Source organism: Mustela erminea, chromosome 16 (genome assembly GCF_009829155.1).
Source record: "Mustela erminea isolate mMusErm1 chromosome 16, mMusErm1.Pri, whole genome shotgun sequence".
Taxonomy (NCBI): Eukaryota; Metazoa; Chordata; class Mammalia; order Carnivora; family Mustelidae; genus Mustela; species Mustela erminea.
The window spans coordinates 83,693,464-83,710,814 of record NC_045629.1 but is presented as its reverse complement, the minus strand read 5'-3'; the positions used below and the strand labels follow the sequence as shown (position 1 = coordinate 83,710,814).

Here is a 17,351-nt window from a genome sequence, read left to right as displayed (position 1 = left end):
AGAAGGGCTCTCCTCGAGCAAAAGGGAAGGCCAAGGAAGGGACACTGTGGGGACCTCACACAGTAGCAGCCCCTCCCCACAGAAGCTTCTGTGTCCTGTGAATGCTCAGTCCTCATGGCACAGGGGTCACAGATAAGTATCCGAGGCTCAGAGAGGTCGAAAGACACAAGTGAGTCTCACCGCAAGAGCCGGGAGCCCCTAGGGAGGCCACCACCTTCTGCAGCAATGCCCAGGTCATTTGCTCCTGCCCAGGCTGGATCTCCACCCCATGTGGCTGGTCAGTGCTGTGGCCACAGCCCATGGACACGGGGCCGGGTGGCCGTCCCACAAGCGCTGGACCCCAACCCAGGGCACATAAGGACACAGCTCTCTGACACTAGGTCGGGGGATTTTATTAAGGGCCTCCTGTGGGTTGGGCTTATTGCCTCAGGACTCCCATGGCCATGGGGAGCTGGACCCCCTCCACACCTCATCTCTTGGGGCCCATGGGACCTCTCACTCCCTGCCCCTAATTCTATTCAGCCTTTATGGGGCCTCCCAAGTGCCTGCTCCTTGCTGGTTGCGGGGGACATCATGGGTGGGAATGGCTCCGCCGATGGGGGGTGGGGCAGAGAAGTCTTGCCGGAGGAAGAAATGCCCAAGCAGGGGTTGAGGAGGGGGCTGCGACATGGGCGTTGGGCAGACCACGTGCAGGCTGGGTTCTAGGGATTTGGAACGGTGCCACATCAACAGGACCCAGCCTGCTGAGCAGGGGGAGCTGGGCAGGGCTTCTGGAGGGAGCCACAGAAGGCTGGAGGGGGCAGAGGGGCATGGCCCAACATGAGCTGGGGTCTCGGAGGGGTCTCGACTGGGCCAGTGGGTGTGAAGAGCGCTCCAGGACCCCTGGGCACTGATAGCCAGTGTGGGACACAGGGGGGCCCTCCCGGATCCTATAGCCGGCTGGGACCCCACAGCAGCAGGCCGCCGAGAGTGGTGAGCAGCGCCAGGGCGACAGCCGCTGGCCGCAGGGCATGGGCCCCGCTGGCGTTGCACAGGTCAGTGGAGCAGCACGTGATGTTCTTCTTGCCCACGTAGTAGTTCTGGGCGTCGTCCACGCAGTGCGACATGCAGCCCTTGCTAATCCTGGTCACGATGTCAACAACACCTGGGGGTAGGGGCTGCTCAGCTCACCTACCTGGCCCTGTCCTCGATCCCATGGCCCTCTTCCTGTCCCCACTCTAACACTTTAGAGTCACCCGGGTGACTACCTCAAGACTGCCAGCAGCGTCAGGGCAGGCGCCTGGGCTCATCCATATCCACATGCCCAAGGCAACCCGACCTTCTGCTGCAACTGAAAATGCCTGATGGGTGAACGCAGGGATGGGTGGTGGGTGGTGGGTGGATGGTGGATGGTGGGTGGGTGGGTGACAGAGGGGGAGGGTGGAGGAGTAACGGAGGGGACGGATGGACAGACAGACAAGGGATGGGTGGAGGGATCAGTGGGCGGGAAGCTGAGCACCTGTATCTGCGGGTGGGTGAACAAGTGGGCAGATGGGCAGAAGGTCTTCGAGTCCCTACCAGGGGGTGGGAAGGTGCAGGGAGTCCACGGGAATGGCAAAAGGGAGGGCCAAGCCCCACCCGGCCCTGAGGGAGTCTGGGCAGGGCCCCGGGGCAGGGTCCCGGGGAGGCGCGGAACGACAGGGCCACTCACGGATGCGCTCGGTCCAGCAGTACGTCTCGGAGCTGGTGCAGTTCCGCACCTGCTGACAGTCGTGGTTGCTCGCCTGGGCCTTGCAGGAGTAGCAGCGCAGAGCGGAGCCTGGGGGGCGGGGGCAGCTCAGAGAGGGGAAGGAGCCTCCTCCTGTCATGTCATAGCTTCCAGGCCGCTGGCAGTGTGTGGGAGCGCAAGAGCCCACTGCAGACTGGGGGCCCCCAGGGAGGGAACCCGCTCATCAGAGTCCGCCAGGAATGCTGCTCTGCCTCCTGGCTGCCCTGGCACCTGGAACCCACCGTGAGCGCCCCAGCCCGCCCCTCTGCCCAATGCCCCGGTCTGAGAAGGAGGGGAGTGGCGCGCTCCACGGTGAGCAGGGGAGGCCAGGGCGGGCCGGACCCCAGAACTGCTCCTGCCACCCGACGTCACTGTCTCAATAACCTGTGCCAGTCCGACCCAGCCTCCCAGCCCTGCCCAGGTCTCGCCAGGGCCGGGAGACCCTGCGTGGGCCCCCGGCCCGGTCCTGCTCAGTCCCTGGGGGCAGTGGCCCCAGCTGGCTCAGTAAGGCCCCTTCCAGTCGAAACAATGGCGCGAGAGGGTAGAGTCACCCAAGGCAAGGAGGCCCCGAGCTGCCGGTCCCGTGCTCAGTCACCCCACATCCCAGCTGACCCCCCAGCAGCCATGGGGCCATCGTCATGAGCCCCAGTTTCCCGAAGAGGAAGCTGGGGCCCTAAGAGACTTCGTGATGACCCACGATGGGCAGGACCTCGCAGGGCCTGGAGTGCAGACCAGAGCAGCCGAGGCCCGCTCCTCGGCCTGGGTGGCTGCGGTCCTTGGTGCCCACGGTGGACCCCAGGGCAGGGCCGGGGGAGGGGCTCCAGATGCTGTCGGGACACCCCCCAGCACCCCCTCCGTTCATTTGGCCCTTCCTTGTCTCTGAGGCACTTGTTGCCTTGAGGTTCTTCTGCCCCTGTGCCTCCCCCAACACTGCATGTTCCCCGTGCATCCCTCTGGCTGCTGGTCCTCTGAAAGCCAGGCCCCGCCATGCCCTCCCGCCTCTGGGTGAGTCCCTGCTGCCCCCTGGCTGTACTCAGAGCTGCCCCAGAGGGGGACACGGGCAAGGACCAAAGCCCCCTCCTCCTGCCACTGCCTCCCTATCTTCCACCTGATCGCCCTCCCCTCTCCCCGCCTCTGCCTCTCTCTGTCCTTCTGGGTGGGTCCCCTCGCTGAGTGCCCCTCTGGTCTCCCCTGATTGTCCCCCTTCCCCCAGCGCCGTTCCGTCGCTCTGGCCCATGGGGGCAGAGGTCTCACCTGGCTGCAGGGCCAAGCCGACAGCCAGCAGGGCTAGGAGGACAGCCTTCATGGTCACCAACGGGCGGCCCAGGGCTGGACGCCGGGTGGCTTTATAGGCTTCGCCTGGCAAGGGGGAGGCTCCACCGCCCACGGTCAACACGGACCCCAGCCAGCAAGTACCCCAGCGCAGGTAGATCCCAATCTCTGGCCGCCCCACCACGCCCCTTGTCCTCTCCCTCTGCTTCCGGAAGGTGGGGCCTGTCCGGGGCAGGGCTGCCCTCCCCACTCTCTGCCATCTCTCAGCACCCCCAGGGCGAGGCATGGAGCTCACAGTGAGGCCAGGGTGGGGTAAGTGCGGAAGGCCAAGGTTGAGGCCCAGCCTCCCTCAGGCCCTGCTCTGCTCCCAGGGCTCCTGGTCCCCCCGGGACTAGGGGCCTTGAATGGCCACACCCAAGAGGGGCACAGGGAAGGGGGAGACCGTTCTGGGAAGGGCCCTGAGGCTGGAGGGGGGCTGGCACAGCCCAAGGGCACCGGCGTGGTGCATGGAAATGTGTGCACGCTGGGCTGCAGGCTTAGCCCTCACCACCTTCCTGAATCCCCCCAGGACACGGAACGCTAGCTGCAAGGGAGTCTGGGAAATGGAGCATTAGCTGCCTCTTGAGGAGGCCATGGAAGGGGGCACCGGTCTGGACGCAGGCTGCGCCCCAGACCCGCTCTCCACCCTGTCTGTGTGCTAGGATACCAGAAGGGCCCCAAAGGGCTTCCAATGGCTGGAGACCTGAGTGTGGAGGTGCAGAGGCCGGGCCATGTCCTCCTCCGTGCCCCGACAGCGAGGTGGCCGTGTCCCTGGGGACCAGCCTCCTCCCTTCCCACCAACCTGGCCAGCCTGGGGGACCCAGACCATCCCCTCACCCCTCCAGCTCAGGGCCCAGTGGCTTCCTTCTGCTCTTGGCCTAGGGGCCCATTAGTGGTCCCTGTTAGTGGTCACTCTAAACGTGACCCTCCATTTGTAAACAGTCTCCCCATGACCCCTTGGGGTGTCCAGGTGGGTGTGGGCAGGTACAGGCCACGCCCACTGCCTGCTGACTCCATGTGTCTGGGGAGGTGACAGGCCCCTCCCAGGGGTGGAGAGAGCATGTTTCGCTTCCTGCTGCTTGCCTGGCCCTGAGGTGACATGTCTGTCCTCGCTTTGGCATCTGACCTCATCCCCCCTGGGCTCACCCCTGGGACAGGGCAGGGCCGAGTGCGTGCAGCCGGCAAGGCCCTCACTGGGGCAGTGAGCTCCAGCTCCCAGCTCTCCTGGCGGGGGGCGGGGGGAGCAGAACGACGCCCCTGGGGGGAGCAGCTTCCACCCTCTCACCCTGAGACCTCGATCAAGTCAACACAGTGACGTGGGCCAGGGCTGAGTCCCAGAACTGCCTGGCATTGGGGTCTTTCCTGCATGGCTCCCTGACACCCACCAGTTTGGGCCCTTTCCCGCAGATGGCATCTCTGCTTTAGCAGATGAGGAGCCTGGGGCCAGGGAGGGGCATGACGCTGCCCAAGGTCCCACAGTGGTGGGAAAGGTGGCCGTGAGTGTGGTCCCTCCACCAGCTGCCTTCCTGGTCTCCTCTGGCCGCTCAGAACTTTCTCCCTGAACACCCCCACTCCAGCCCACAGCCCCGTCAGCTCAGGTGGTTCGTGCGGTAAAATGTTTGTGACCTCCCTGTCTGCCTGTCGGCCCAGCCCCCGGGACTGGAGGTGCCCTGGCCCGGAGTCTTTCTTATCTGCCTTCGTGCTCCGGGCACCCAGCACCTAGCACAGCCTGGAACATTCATTCCGCAAATATTGACAGGTGCACGCGCGTTTGTTCACCTGACTCGCTACCTGACTCGCTACGACGTGACTACTCTAGGGCTGTGGCTCTCAAGCAGGGGGCTTCCGGGCCCCAGGGGAGGCTTGGCGGTGTCCGAGGACGCTGTGGTTGGCCCAGCAGGCGAGTGCTACTGCCTTCCAGGGGTGCGGGCCAAGAAAGCTGCTCACCATCCTGGACGGGGCACCCCCCGACCCCAGGGACACATCCATCCTGATACGGGCAGAACCGCCGGGAGAGAAGGCCCGCCCAGAGCCACGGAGACGAAGCTGCCGTCCCACTGAGGGTAGAAGGCAGGGGGTTAGACCGAACAGGGAAGGAATGAGTGTACCTCGCATGTGAGAAGGACATGAATTTGGGGGACCCAGGGGCCAAAATGCTATGGTCTGAATTGTGTCCCCCCAGATTCCTACGTTGAAGCGCCAGCCCTGGTGTGGCGTGCTTGAAGGTGGGGCCATGGGCAGGTGATCGGATCCGATGAGGTCATGAGGGCGGGCCCCCATGAAGGTGTTCGGGCCCCGGTAAGATCAGACAGCAGAGCTCCCCGCACTGCCAGGTTCAAGAACACAGCGAGGAGGGGGCCGTGTGCAGGCCAGGAAGTGGGTCCTCGCAGAACCCAGCCCTGCCGGCACCCTGGTCTCGGACGTCCAGCCTCCAGGGCTGCGAGAAACCCGTGGGCTGCGTGGGCTGCCCAGCCCGCAGGGTTGTGTGGCGGGGCCCGAGTTGACTGAGTGGACAGCCTAAGAGCCACAGCTCCAATATTGAAGCCCATGGCTATGCTGCCGTAGCCACGGTTATGAACAGCCCCCGCCCCGGCACGGGCTGACCTCTGACCTAGTCTACAACTAAGTCCTCACTAGGGTCACAGACTGACGCTGACCCCATTCACGCGGACGACCTGCCTCTGGTCACTGATTGCATTCTGTCCCATCACCCATGCTTTGGGGACACACTGAATAAGCCCCTCGGCCTCAGCTGAGCCTGGACCCCCTGGCTGTCCCACTTTCTGGGAAGGTCTGCCGCTAAGAGTCCCTCCCTGCAGCGGACGGGGTCAGGGTGGGCCTTCGCTGCGACTCACCCTGAGCTTTCTTCCTCTTCTTGGCTCTGCGGTCACCTCTCGGGGCTCCAGATTTTCCTGTTCTCTTGCCTCTTCACCTGCCTGCCCTGCCTGCTGGGTCCCCTGGAGCTCCTGCCTGCTCACATGCCCCTTCTTGTCGGGACAGAAAGCCGGAAGGAAGAGGGATCACTGACCCCACCTTGTGCGGGGTCTTTGCCAGCAGACCGCGACCGCCCGGAGCTGCCACATGAATGGACACCAGTGCTGGATGAATCTCATATTTGGGGCAGAATTAATTTAAAAAATAAAGATGGTGGGTTAATTACAAAACCACAGCTGATTTCACCTTCTACTTCTGTAGACCTTTTTCTTGAGAAAAATGCATTGGTAAAATCGAGAGGGTCAACCGCACGCTGCAAGACCACGGACCCCTGGGGAGCGCACGCTCAGGGCCCGGCCTCCCATTCTGGGCTCTTGAAATTCAGGCGTCTTGTGAGCTCTGTGAGTGTGTGCGCGTGTGTGGGGCCTGCGGGCACTGAGTTCCACGCCGGGGCCTGGGAGCCTGCTTCTCACCCCCGGTTCCCCAGGGCCGAGCTCCCTCGGCCTACTGCCAGCCTGGGTGCCTGTCCACCTCGAATTCTGGGAAGGGCCTTGCACCCCAGAGAAGGGCCCTCGTCCTGGTTCTCACAAAGGTGTCCTACATGCCATCAGTGTCTCTGCCCCAAACCCATCCCTCCTCCTGTCTCTGGCCTTGCATTCCAGCCCCCTACCGGTGCTGGTGCCTTTTAGAGCTGTCCCCCATCTCCAGCCGCCTCCCCTCCGTCCTGGAGTGAGGTCAGGGAGCCCAGGACACCTGGTCCACGTGGGCAATGCGGCCCTTCTGCCAGAGGCTGTGGAATTCACAAGCATCCCCAGGCTGGAGCCAAACCCCCCCTGTTCTGGGGACTGGCTGGTGACGTCTCCCCACCTGAGGCCTCCAGGATCTGGGTGAGTGGTTCTGCTGCTTCTGGTCTTGCCTTCAAGTGGAGGCCTGCGGGCTGAGGGACAGCACATCCGGAAGGGGCTCCTGTGTGGGGCCTGGAGGGGACAGCTCGAGCCAGATGTGGTGTGGCCTGCTGGGGACCGTTCTGCGGAGCCCACTGGGATTCCAGGGATGAGTGGGGCATTGATAGGCTCAGACTGACACCCTCAAGGCCACTCTGGTTGTGAACAGGGATGGGGAGCTGTGGTGGGGAGCGGCTGTGGCCTGGGTCCTGTGCAATGGGGGGTGAGGCGGTGGACTCATCAGTGGCCACTCCCAGGAGACACAAGTTCTTCCTTCTCATCCTCTTTCTGACCCTCTCTTCTCCGCCAGCGCGGGCTCGGACCTGGAGATGCGGCCCAAGAATCCCAGAGTCATGATGGGGGCCTCTGGGGAACTCGGTGCAGCTGGGGGCGGGGGAGGTCAAACCCCAGGCAGCCTCTGCGGCTGCATGTAGGCTCTGGGAGGTGCATGTAATCCCGTGTCCATGAGGTGGCAGCAGAGAGTCTCTCACGGGGACAGAGCCAGCCTTCCTGTGGGGCCACCGAGTGCCCCAAGAGAGGGTGCTCAGTGCCCCCAGTTTTCTCCTCCGGCAAGCACAGCTGCTCCTAGCACCTCCAGATTCCTGACCCACAGAACCAGGTGCAGCAAGATGATTCATTTCAAGCCGCTGAGTCTGGGGTGTTCCATCACACAGCAGCAGATGGCTCTTGTGGGGCAGAGACAGAAGCTAGGAGGCGGGGTGGGGTGGGGTGGGGGCTAAGACCAGGGAGAGAGCAGCTGTGGGTGCCAGGAGGTCAGATGGGGCGCGGATGGGGAGGGCAGAGTTGGGCAGAGCTCCTGGTCAATCAGGGCTAAGCATGGGTTAAGCATGACTGAATTTTTGGCCGAGTGAAGGCGAAGAGGACAGTGCCGGGGTGCGCTGGCGGGGCGAGGCTGGGCCGTGTTCCGAGCTCAGGTCTGGGAAGGCTGGGCGTGAGCTGCTGGCCCAGGACATGCTGGGAAGGTTCCCCAGAGCGGCGCCCGGCGCTCCTTCTGCGCAGAGAGGGGTGGTCACCCGGGGAGTGGGTGTGCTGGAGAGGGGAGAGCCAAGGAGAGAGCCCAGGCCGCAGGAACCCTCTGCGGAGCGCTGGAAGGAGGGTCGGGGGCCGCAGCCTCTGGGGGAGTCCGGGAAGAAAGGGAGTGCAGTGGAGGAGGCTGTGGAACCGTCTTCGTCCCTGTCCCCGGCTGCAACAAGGAGCCACTCGGCAGCAGAGCCGTAACGCGCAGGGCGCAGAGGCTCCAGGCAGGTGCGCGTCCCTGGGCTCGCTGCCGAGCAGCACTGCGACCCGCCTCCCTTGTCCCATCTCCTCTCCCCACTCTGCCCCTCACGTCGCCTTCCCCGACGGGCCCTCCTCCCTCCCTCCCTCCTACCCGACGCCGTGATCACACAGCCGCTCCGCACCCCCGCCTCCTAGCTTGCTGGGGATAGGGGTGTGGACGTGCGGGCACCTTCCGCGCCGGGGCTGGACTCCGGGCTCCAAAGACTCCCGCCCGCCCCGCACGCAGACCACATCCATCGCATCCCCAGGTCCCCGACGAGCTCAGCCCAGGACGGCCCAGGTCCGAGCAGGGGCCCCGCGTCCGCATCCGAAGCCCGCACATCAGATGTGCAGCGAGCAAGGCCCCGGCCCCTGCCGGACAGGGACCCGACGGTTTTCCTTTTTCCCTCTCGGGGTGTGCGTTTTCTCTCAGCGGGAAGGAAACCGCTCGGGCCACCGCATCTCACTAATGCGAGGGGCCGCATCACCGCGCTCCTGCCAGCCCTGGCCCGGGACCGCAGGAGTCCCGCCCGCGCCCTTCAGCTCGGGGCTCCACTCGCACAAGACCTGCGACTCCCGGGCCGGTGCGCCCCGCGGGCAGGTGCGCCCCGTCGGCAGGTGCGCGCGCAGGGGCCCCGCCCCCCGGCGCCGCGGCGCCCGGCTGCCCGCACCACCGAGAGGCCGAGTCAGTCCTCCGGGCTGCCTAGAGCGTCCCGGAAGTGGCCCGGGGAAGGCGGCCAGGCGCGGACCGGCGGCACTTCCGGCGGCGGCAGCGGCGGCGGCCGGGGTCCGCAGGTGAGTGGGGGCCGGGCAGGCCGGGGGCGCGGGCGCCGCGCAGTGTGTGCTCCCCGGGCGGAGGCTCCTCCCGTCCCAGCCCCGCCGCCGCCGGGCCTGGCCGTGCCGCCGCTCGCAGACGCTGGGGCCCCGCCGGCGGAGGGGGTGGGTCCCGGGGTCCCCGCGGGTCCCCGCCCCGGGACCTGCCGGACGGACACTTGCCGGTTTTCCCCCTTCCCTTTGCGGTGTGTGCTGCGCCCCGGGCCGAGCTGCTGCCCCCGACGGGGGCCCCGGGGGCGACGGCCCGCCCCGTCTGCGCGCCCCGGGGTCCCGCGGAGGCCCCGCACCGGCGCTGTGGGCGGAACCGCGCCCGCTGACGCCCCGCCCCGGACCCGCCCCCGGACCCGCCCCGGCGCCCCCCCCCCCCCGCAGCGGGCCGCGCCCCCTCCCGGTGCCCGCGCCTGCCTGGCCCCTGGAGTCCTCCCGCGTCTGCCTCCGTCTCCAAATGACTCGTTTTCTTTGGATTTTCCTCTTGTGGCCCCCGCGCCCCCCGGGGCTCCGCCTCCCCGGCCCGAGCCCGTCGGGCTCTTCTCAGGTCGGGGCTTCCCCTCGCAGGGACCGGGAGCAGGTGCCCCTCCCCGCCCGCCACCCCCTGTTTCGTCCGTCCCTCGGCCCCGGAGGGTGTGTGTGTCCGGCCGCGTTCCCGAGGCCTCCGCCTGCTGCTTACGTCGAAGTCGCGGCGAGGAGCCCCGAGTGCCGCACCCGTGCCCTTTCGGCTTGAGAACGTGCTTCAGAGCGTCAGGGCCTCCGAGGCTCGGTTTTCGCAGTGGTTGCGCCCCGCGGGGCCCCGCGCTTCCAGCTGGCGGATGTCGCTCCGCACGCACCTCGGGGACACCTGCTCGTCGGGGACGGAAGCGTCGCACCTCGGGTTTCGGGGGCAGAGCCTGCTGGAGGCCTTCCCGGGCGCCCTCCTCCCCCTCGCTGCTGGGCGCACGGTGGTCTTTACTTCTCTCTGCTGCCCGTGGCCACGCAGTCCACTCACTAGGTGGGACGAAGGCAGGCCCCGAGGGAGCGGCACCCGCGCCCCGCACACGCGGAGGCTGGCCCGCAGGGGAGACTGTGCCTGGCGCTGGCAGGCGACAGGCCCAGAGTCGGTCCGTGGAGCTCTTGCCGGGTTTGAGTTAACGGCGTTCGTCTTGAGTCGTGTTCTCACGGAGCTCGTTTCCACGCGGCGCCCGTGAGCAGGGCTGTGGCCTCAGCATCTGTGCGGGGCGGCACCGCCGGAATGAGGGCTTGGGTGGCCGGCGCGTGGGGAGTTGCTCGAAGCCCACCTGTGAGTGCTGCGTGCCTCTCCTGGCGGGACGGGGTGCCCGGCTGCGAGCTGGCTGTCGCTGTCGCCCCGGGGATCCGCTGTCTCCTGGGCGGAGGGGTGAGGAACGGGGGACTGAGTCATGAAGACAGTGAGGGGACACAGGCTGGGGGGGAGAAGACAGGACCAGCCCAGCAGACCCTGCCCGGAGTAGGCCTGCAGGGCTGGGCACTGTCAGGGCAGCAGCCCTTGGCTTCTCCCAGGATGGAGGAGGTGGGGTCTTAGCAGGAGAAGCGCGGCAAGGGTGTGATTCCGGAAGGATCCAGCACGGATGCCTGTTCTCTGCCCTCCGAGTCTGCCCAGCGGCACAGGGAGAGGCGGGGTGTTCGGTAAAGGGTCAGGAGGGAATGGAGTTGTGTGGCCTGAGGGAGCCGTGGTGACTGAGAGGTCACTGGAAAGAGCCTGTGTGCCCAGCTGGGTAGCCTCCTAGATGCTGCGTCCCTCGGGCCAGCACTCGGTCGGTTGCCCTCACGACGTGGTGGTTTCTGCTGCAGCCTGAAGTAGTGAGCGGACGCTGGCGGGGGCCCGGGCCCGCGGCCCGTAACGTTCTCTCTTCCCCGTTCTGCTTTCCAGTTCCTAGAGCACGGCGGGAGACAGCGCCATGCGCCGGAGAGGCAGCCGCAGCACAGACAGTGCTACCTCGATTCATCAGAACCACGCTCCCGGGACCCCTGTACTCTCTAAGGTCCACATTTGAAGGTGGGAGCGGTCACCGTCCCCCTCGAAGACCAGAGGTTCCAACCGTGTGGACACATCCGGGGCGGTGTGACACTAGTCGTCTCTCCTGCAGAGGGGCCGGGAGGTGGCCACGTCGCTAGCACTGGAGGGCGGACCACAGGAGGAACCGGGGCTCACGGTGGCCCGGGGTCCGTGGAACGGGACGGGCAGGTGAGGGAGCGGAGGACGGGGGAGGTGAGGCAAGGAGTCTGCCAGGACTCCCCATCCCTGCCCCCGCCACGCGTGTCCTCCCTCCTCCCCAGCTCCCGGGACGAGCCACCCCCCACCATGGCCTCTAAGCAGGCTGCGGGGCGGAGCCCAGGGGAGAAGCGCAAGAGGGTGGTGCTGACCCTGAAGGAGAAGATCGACATTTGCGCGCGCCTGGAGAAGGGGGAGAGCAGGAAGGTGCTGATGCAGGAGTACAACGTGGGCATGTCCACCCTGTATGACATCAAGGCCCACAAGGCGCAGCTGCTGCGCTTCTTTGCCAACTCGGCGTCCAGCGCGGCGGCGGAGCAGCGGCGCACCCTGCACACGCCCAAGCTTGAGCACCTGGACCGCGCCCTGTACCAGTGGTTCCTGGGCAAGCGGGCTGAGGGCGTGCCCGTGTCGGGCCCCATGCTCATCGAGAAGGCCAAGGACTTCTACGAGCAGATGCAGCTAACGGAGCCCTGCGTGTTCTCGGGCGGGTGGCTCTGGCGTTTTAAGGCCAGACACGGCATCAAGAAGCTGGACGCGTCCGGCGAGAAACAGGCGGCCGACCACCGAGCCGCCGAGCAGTTCTGTGGCTTCTTCCGGAGCCTGACGGCCGAGCACGGCCTGTCCCCCGAGCAGGTGTACAACGCCGACGAGACCGGCCTTTTCTGGCGGTGCCTGCCCAGTCCCAGCCTGGAAGGTGGGGCGGTGCCTGGCGTCAGGCAGAGCAAGGACAGGCTGACCGTCCTCATGTGTGCCAATGCCACCGGCTCCCACAAGATCAAGCCCCTGGTGGTCGGCAAGGGCGGCGGTCCCCGGGCTTTCGGGGGCATCCAGCAGCTGCCCGTCGCCTACAAGGCCCAAGGGAACGCGTGGGTGGACAAGGAGATTTTTTCCGACTGGTTCCATCACATCTTCGTCCCGTCAGTGAAGGAGCACTTCCGGGCCGCCGGTCTGCCCGAGGATGGCAAAGCCATTCTGCTGTTGGACAATGCCCGCGCCCGCCCGCGGGAGGCCGAGCTGGCCTCCGGCAACATCTTCACCGTCTTCCTGCCCGCCAGCGTCACGTCGCTGCTACAGCCCATGGACCAGGGCATCCGGAGGGACTTCATGAGGCACTTCGTTAACCCCCCCGTCCCGCTGCAGACCTGCCACCCCCGCTACGGCATGAATGACGCCGTCTTCAACGTGGCCTGCGCCTGGAGCGCCGTGCCCGGTGACGTCTTCAGCCGGGCCTGGAGGAAGCTGTGGCCGGCGGTCATGTTCGCCGAGGGCTCGTCTTCAGAGGAGGAGCCGGAGCGCCTCCGCGTGAAGCCTCACGACCAGACTTTCGCGCACATTCTGGAGCTGGGGACGGAGGCCCCGGCCCGCCCTGGCAGCCGGCTTCCCCAGGCCGCGGCGGCCGAGCAGGGCAGGCCGGGACACACGGTCGGAGAAGGCCCAGCCCTGGGCTCTGGGAGCCTGGAGCTCGTCAAGAAGGACAGCGACGAGGCGGCCTGGGAGCAGGCAGCCTTGTCCTTCGATGCCGTGGTCCGCTTCGCCGAGGGGCAGCCCTGCTTCACGGCGCAGGAGGTGGGGCAGCTGCGCACGCTGCGCTCCGTGTTCGCCAGGCAGAGGCAGGTGAAGTGGCGGCGCGGCGCTCTCAGGGCCGTGGTCAAACTCGAGGCTCCCCAGGAGGCCTCCACTCTGCCCTGCTCCTCTGCAGCCGCCGAGCACTGATGTCCGCGTGGCCCTCGCCTGCGGGCCAGAGCTTGTCTAGGAGGTTGTGGCGGCCGGGGTGTGCTCTCGGCCGCTCGGGGCGGCCCGTCCCCACGCATCTGCTTCATCGGGGCTTGCGGTGTTTCCCCTTCTGGCCCGCGAGTGTGAGCGGCCACTCCGGCTGGGTCGCCCACACCTGAAGCCGACCCAGCGTCCTGTGAATGGAAGCCGGGGCCCAGCCGGGCAGAGTCTGGGCTCGTGTTTGCCGGCTGAGCCCTGCGTATGAGTGGGTAGAGCTGTCTGTCTGTCCAGGACGAGGAAAGCCAGGCCTCGGGCCAGCTGATACCAGGACCTGCAGCCCCTTGCGTGAGGCTGGCGTTGCCCTGGGCCCGCCCCATCCTCCCCTTGGGGCTCCGTTGCAGCTGCTTGTGGCTTACAGGTGGCAGTTGTCCCGTCAGCCGTGAACTCACTTAACCATGCCAGCCTCTTCTTGGAAGTTCCTCAGTGTTGCCAGGAGGCCTCAGCCCTGGGGTCTGGACTCCAGGATGTGGGGGCCACACGCGGGATTGGCATGGCAGAGGCCCTTCCCCAACACAAGCAGGACTGTCCTTCCCACCCCCCCACCAGCCACCCGTTGCCCCAGGGAGCTCATGGCGCACCACGGGCATGTCTAGCATCCTGGTGCCAAGTCCACTCCGAGGTCCTATCCCCGTCCGCAGGAGGTCACGCTCACCGCCTGCTTATCCCTGAGTTTCACCGAGGCATTCGAAAATGAGTTTTAGGCCTCCGCTTGCCACCCGGCGTAGAAGGAGCTGATTGGATTTCCGGCCGCAACTGAACCCCTACCCCGGCAGGGAGGAGCCGGCTGCACAGCTTGTTTGTGGGAAGATCGTGCCTGCTGTGGCTCCCCGCCAGCTCCCCGCGGCCCGGACTGGCCCAGAGCCAGGACTGCCCATGGCCCAGGACGGCAGCGCACCCTTCTGTTCACCGCTGCGCCCTCGGGTCCGGCCTCGCTGCCCGGCCACCTGCTGGTTCTCTTTCCTGCGCCTACTGGGGCACCCGCCAGCAGCGAGGGATGCGGCGTGTGGTTTGCAGGCCGCTCGTGTGCTGCGTGCCCGTCTTCATGCGTGTCAGCGACGCAGCTGCCGGTGGACGAGCACGCTTCCTGCTCTGCACGCGGGGTGGAGACCGCAACTGAGCGAGGCTGTTCTCAGAGCACCCTTATCTCCGGGCCAGATGGCCTCAGGGCCGTGCCGCCTCCACGCCATTTCCTTCCTGTGCCTGGAGTGACATCCATGCAGCACTGCCATTGGCTGCCGCGGCCCACCGTGTCGTTGAACGGCAGGTGCTTGCAGTGAGGTGTCGGGAGTCCCTGCAGCACCTGCCCTCACCTCGGTGGCTGTGGGGGCAGCCCGGAGAGGTGGCCGGACGCCGAGGAGCTCTCCCCCGCAGCCTGGCATGCTTCTTAAACAGGACTTTGCCGGCGGGTGCAGCTGGAGGGGCAGGACATGGGGGGGCTCCTGGATCCCCTGCGGAGGCTTTGTTCCATCAGGTTGTAGATTCGTGCCCCCGTCCTGGCCGTTCTGTGGCCACCGAATAAACACTTGTCACCGACGGCCTGAGGGGTGTCTGCGCTCCTTCCAGAAGCAGCCACAAAGCACAGCACCTGCTTGAGCCCCCATGCTGCTCGGGAGGCTCTGGGGCAGAGCGGGGTCTGGCCTCCTGTGCCCCCTCCACGGGCAGCTGCTCACGTGGCCTCTGCTGGTGGCTGTGGGGCCCTGGGCTGCAGCCGGCTGCGGGGCCACGAGCAGGCACTGTCAGAGCCCAGGGCCCAGCAAGGCCGTCCAGGGAGCACCTGCACCCGTCCCGCCGTCCCACGCTCCTGCCAGAGACCTCTGCGCCCCCGCGCCGAGAGGACAGCTAGCCACCGTGCTCGGCACTTCTGGCCCCCCAGGATCGGGCGGTCAGAATGCTTTTGCCTCGGAATCCTTTTTCCCCTAACTAGGCTGGATGTGAAATCAGAGCCGGGTGGGACCAGGGTCCCCTTCCTTTCCGGTCGCCACAGAGGCACCGTTAGGAGGCCTGGACTCCGCATCCCCCAGGAGCACTTGGCCCAGAGCCCTGGCGGTGGGGTCCGCGGGTGCGGCATCTGGGAAGCCCTGCCGTCCTGTGTAGACGTGCCTGCCCTGCTCTTGGCTGGTCTTTCTGGGTCAGAAGGTGGAGCCTCAGGAGGCGGCTCAGGGCCCCAGAGTCAGATGTGGCCTTGGAGGGATGGGGTAGAGGCGGGGTATGCGGCCATGCAGACCGCGTGCTTTCGCTGGAGCCCAGGTACACGGGAAGCAGAATTCAGGGGAAACAGGACGCGCTACTGCTGCGTCCTCCGAGGGCCAGCCTGAGCCACTGTAGGGAGGCGGCGGACGGCTGCGGGCTTCGGCGGGCTTTCTCATGGTGTGGAGCCTTCCCACGCCACGTGTCGTTGAGCGCGGAGCGTGGCCTGTGTTCCCTGCCCGCCATGTGCTGGGCACTGTGCGCAGCCCGAGGCTGGGGGGTCATCAGACGAGGCTCCCGTCCTCGGGGAGCACAGGTTTACTGACGAGGGCAGGAAGCTGCGGGGGCGGCCAAACGCGGATGGGAGTGGAAGGTGGCGCGGGGCTGTTCGCGGGTCCATGAGGGCGAGAAAGAGAACGGTTCCTGCCTGCCTCAGGCCCGGCCTGCAAGTCCAGGAGGGTGACCCAGGGTGGGGAGGCAGCGGGACACAGGGAGCCAGGCTCCTCTGCTGCTTGGGACCCATTTCGTGTTTCAGGGCCGTTCCAGGTCCCGCGCTGGTGTCCGCTGCATCCAGCCTCAGCCGCAGGAAGCACAGTTCCTCTGAGTGGCCCCTCCGCTGCCCCCCACGGCACTTCTACTCCAGGCCTTTGCGCGGGGTCCCGGTTCACAGGCCCCACTGGCCACCAGGGCGTCTGGACAGTGTGGCTGGGGAGGGGAGTGTGCACACCAGGGCGCCGTTCGGGAAAGCCGGGCCAGGTCCCCTGCCTGCGTCCGCCTCCCTCTCTCCACAGCCACGCTCTGGCCTCAGCCCTCCCCCGAGGCCACGGTGGACACTGATCGGGAGGGCCCGGTGTGTGGAGGATGGAGGCTGACAGCCCGTGGGGGTCTGGACGCGTGGGTGGGGGCTCCACACGGACTCCAACCCGGGACACCCGGGACGGCTGCCCCTAGAGCTGTCGGAGACGAGCGGCTTTGTCCCCGCTCCCCGTGCTGGGGCTCAGAGGTGTTTTCCAGGGGAGAGGCAGGCCGCGGCCCAGGCCCCTCCCCGCCCGGAAGGACTGACTTGGCTTGGCGCAGAGCTGCGGGCTGGCTGTGCGGCAGGAAAAATCTCCTAGCGCTGGTCTCAGGAGCTGTTCTTCCGAAGGAGCTGGATTTGCTCGGATTAGCAAACCTTTATGCCCAGGGCAGGCCTTGAAGAGCCAGAGTGGTCAGTGTCAGCCGGCGAGGGCCGGTGCGCGCTGGGCACAGTCCAGCAGCTTCGCGGGGCCGCTGTCCTCGCAGGGCGGCTGTGGGCCAGTGGCGGGCTGCATCCCTGGGAGGCACCAGGGAGGCCGGAGCAGGGGCTGTGCGGACTGGGACAAGCACCTCCCCCGCCCCACCCAGCCCAGCACCAGCAGACAAAGTAAGCAACGGGCTAATAGTAACGCGACCCGGTGGGGTGGGCAGGGCCCGGAACTGTGGCAGCGCGCTCCTTGAAGCGACTCACTTCCCACCGGAACGTGCAAAGAAACAGGTGTGGCTCAGACCCGGTGAGAGCGCAGTGGGTCGCAGAACCGCCGGGGGCTGCATTTTCAGAAGCGACTTGAACTTGGCCGTTCTGCACACGGTGGAGGGAAGCGCGGCTCGACACAGAACGGGGAGCAGCAAAGGCAGAGACCGGCGGTGGTGCGTCACACAGCCTCACTGGGGAGATGACAGTTAGCACGCCCGGAAGAGCCAAGTGGGGATTCCAGAGCTGACCAGAGCGAGAACCAAAGTGAAGAGCTCCAGAGTGACCCAGCAGCCACGTGAGCTGGAGAAAGAACCCGTGACCTCGACTGACCTGGAGGTCCTGGTGACCGCGCGATGCAGGGACACCCACGTCTACACCAACCAGAGCTCCAGGAGGCAGAAAGGAACAGAAAAAGTACTCAAACGGTGCCCGAAAAATCCCCACGTTCGTCTACAAACCAGCAGGCCAGTGAGCTCCAGCAGGACCACCACTGCGATCCACAGAGTCGGGAACACGGGGAAAGCTGTCCCCACCCCGGGGACAGTTGGGCTGGTGTCTGAGAAGGGACAGGGGGCAGTGTGGTCTGGCTCAGAGGAAACCCACGGCCAAGACTCCGGTGGCCTC

General features: G+C 66.5%; 2 protein-coding genes across 11 annotated transcripts; one reads left to right on the top strand and one right to left on the bottom strand.

The window, feature by feature from the left end:
- Positions 1 to 376: 376 nt before the first annotated feature.
- On the bottom strand, positions 377 to 9,348 carry PSCA (prostate stem cell antigen). Of its 7 annotated transcripts, none has more exons than XM_032316299.1 (5): positions 8,405 to 9,348; positions 7,823 to 7,948; positions 6,860 to 6,973; positions 1,691 to 1,798; positions 377 to 1,144 (listed from the first exon to the last, which is right to left on the bottom strand). In XM_032316299.1, the coding sequence occupies exons 1-5, from the start codon at positions 8,697 to 8,699 to the stop codon at positions 930 to 932; spliced, it is 858 nt and encodes a 285-aa protein (XP_032172190.1). In that variant the 5' UTR covers positions 8,700 to 9,348; the 3' UTR covers positions 377 to 929. The 7 variants fall into 7 exon arrangements, 6 of the variants coding, with proteins under 6 accessions (XP_032172190.1, XP_032172189.1, XP_032172187.1 ...); XM_032316298.1 differs by having other exon boundaries at positions 6,860 to 7,263; positions 8,405 to 8,589; XM_032316296.1 differs by lacking the exon at positions 8,405 to 9,348 and adding an exon at positions 7,663 to 7,672 and having other exon boundaries at positions 6,860 to 7,621; positions 7,832 to 7,904.
- On the top strand, positions 8,928 to 13,846 carry JRK (Jrk helix-turn-helix protein). Of its 4 annotated transcripts, XM_032316294.1 has the most exons (3): positions 8,928 to 9,009; positions 10,931 to 11,245; positions 11,338 to 13,846. In XM_032316294.1, exon 3 carries the CDS (start codon positions 11,363 to 11,365, stop codon positions 12,986 to 12,988), a length of 1,626 nt encoding a protein of 541 aa, XP_032172185.1. In that variant the 5' UTR covers positions 8,928 to 9,009; positions 10,931 to 11,245; positions 11,338 to 11,362; the 3' UTR covers positions 12,989 to 13,846. The 4 variants fall into 4 exon arrangements, with proteins under 4 accessions (XP_032172185.1, XP_032172182.1, XP_032172184.1 ...); XM_032316291.1 differs by having other exon boundaries at positions 10,931 to 13,846; XM_032316293.1 differs by lacking the exon at positions 8,928 to 9,009 and adding an exon at positions 9,434 to 9,583 and having other exon boundaries at positions 10,931 to 13,846.
- Positions 13,847 to 17,351: the final 3,505 nt, after the last annotated feature.

Coding starts and splice junctions, on each gene's coding strand:
- PSCA (XM_032316295.1), bottom strand. CDS start 8,259: ATGGGACAAGGGAGGCGGGTCGCAGTGCTGCTCGGCAGCGAGCCCAGG. Junction 1,799..6,859: donor CCAGATCCTGGAGGCCTCAG/GTGGGGAGACGT, acceptor CCCGCCCCCCAG/GCTCCGCTCTGCGCTGCTAC. Junction 1,145..1,690: donor CTGCTGGACCGAGCGCATCC/GTGAGTGGCCCT, acceptor CCCTACCCCCAG/GTGTTGTTGACATCGTGACC.
- JRK (XM_032316294.1), top strand. CDS start 11,363: ATGGCCTCTAAGCAGGCTGCGGGGCGGAGCCCAGGGGAGAAGCGCAAG.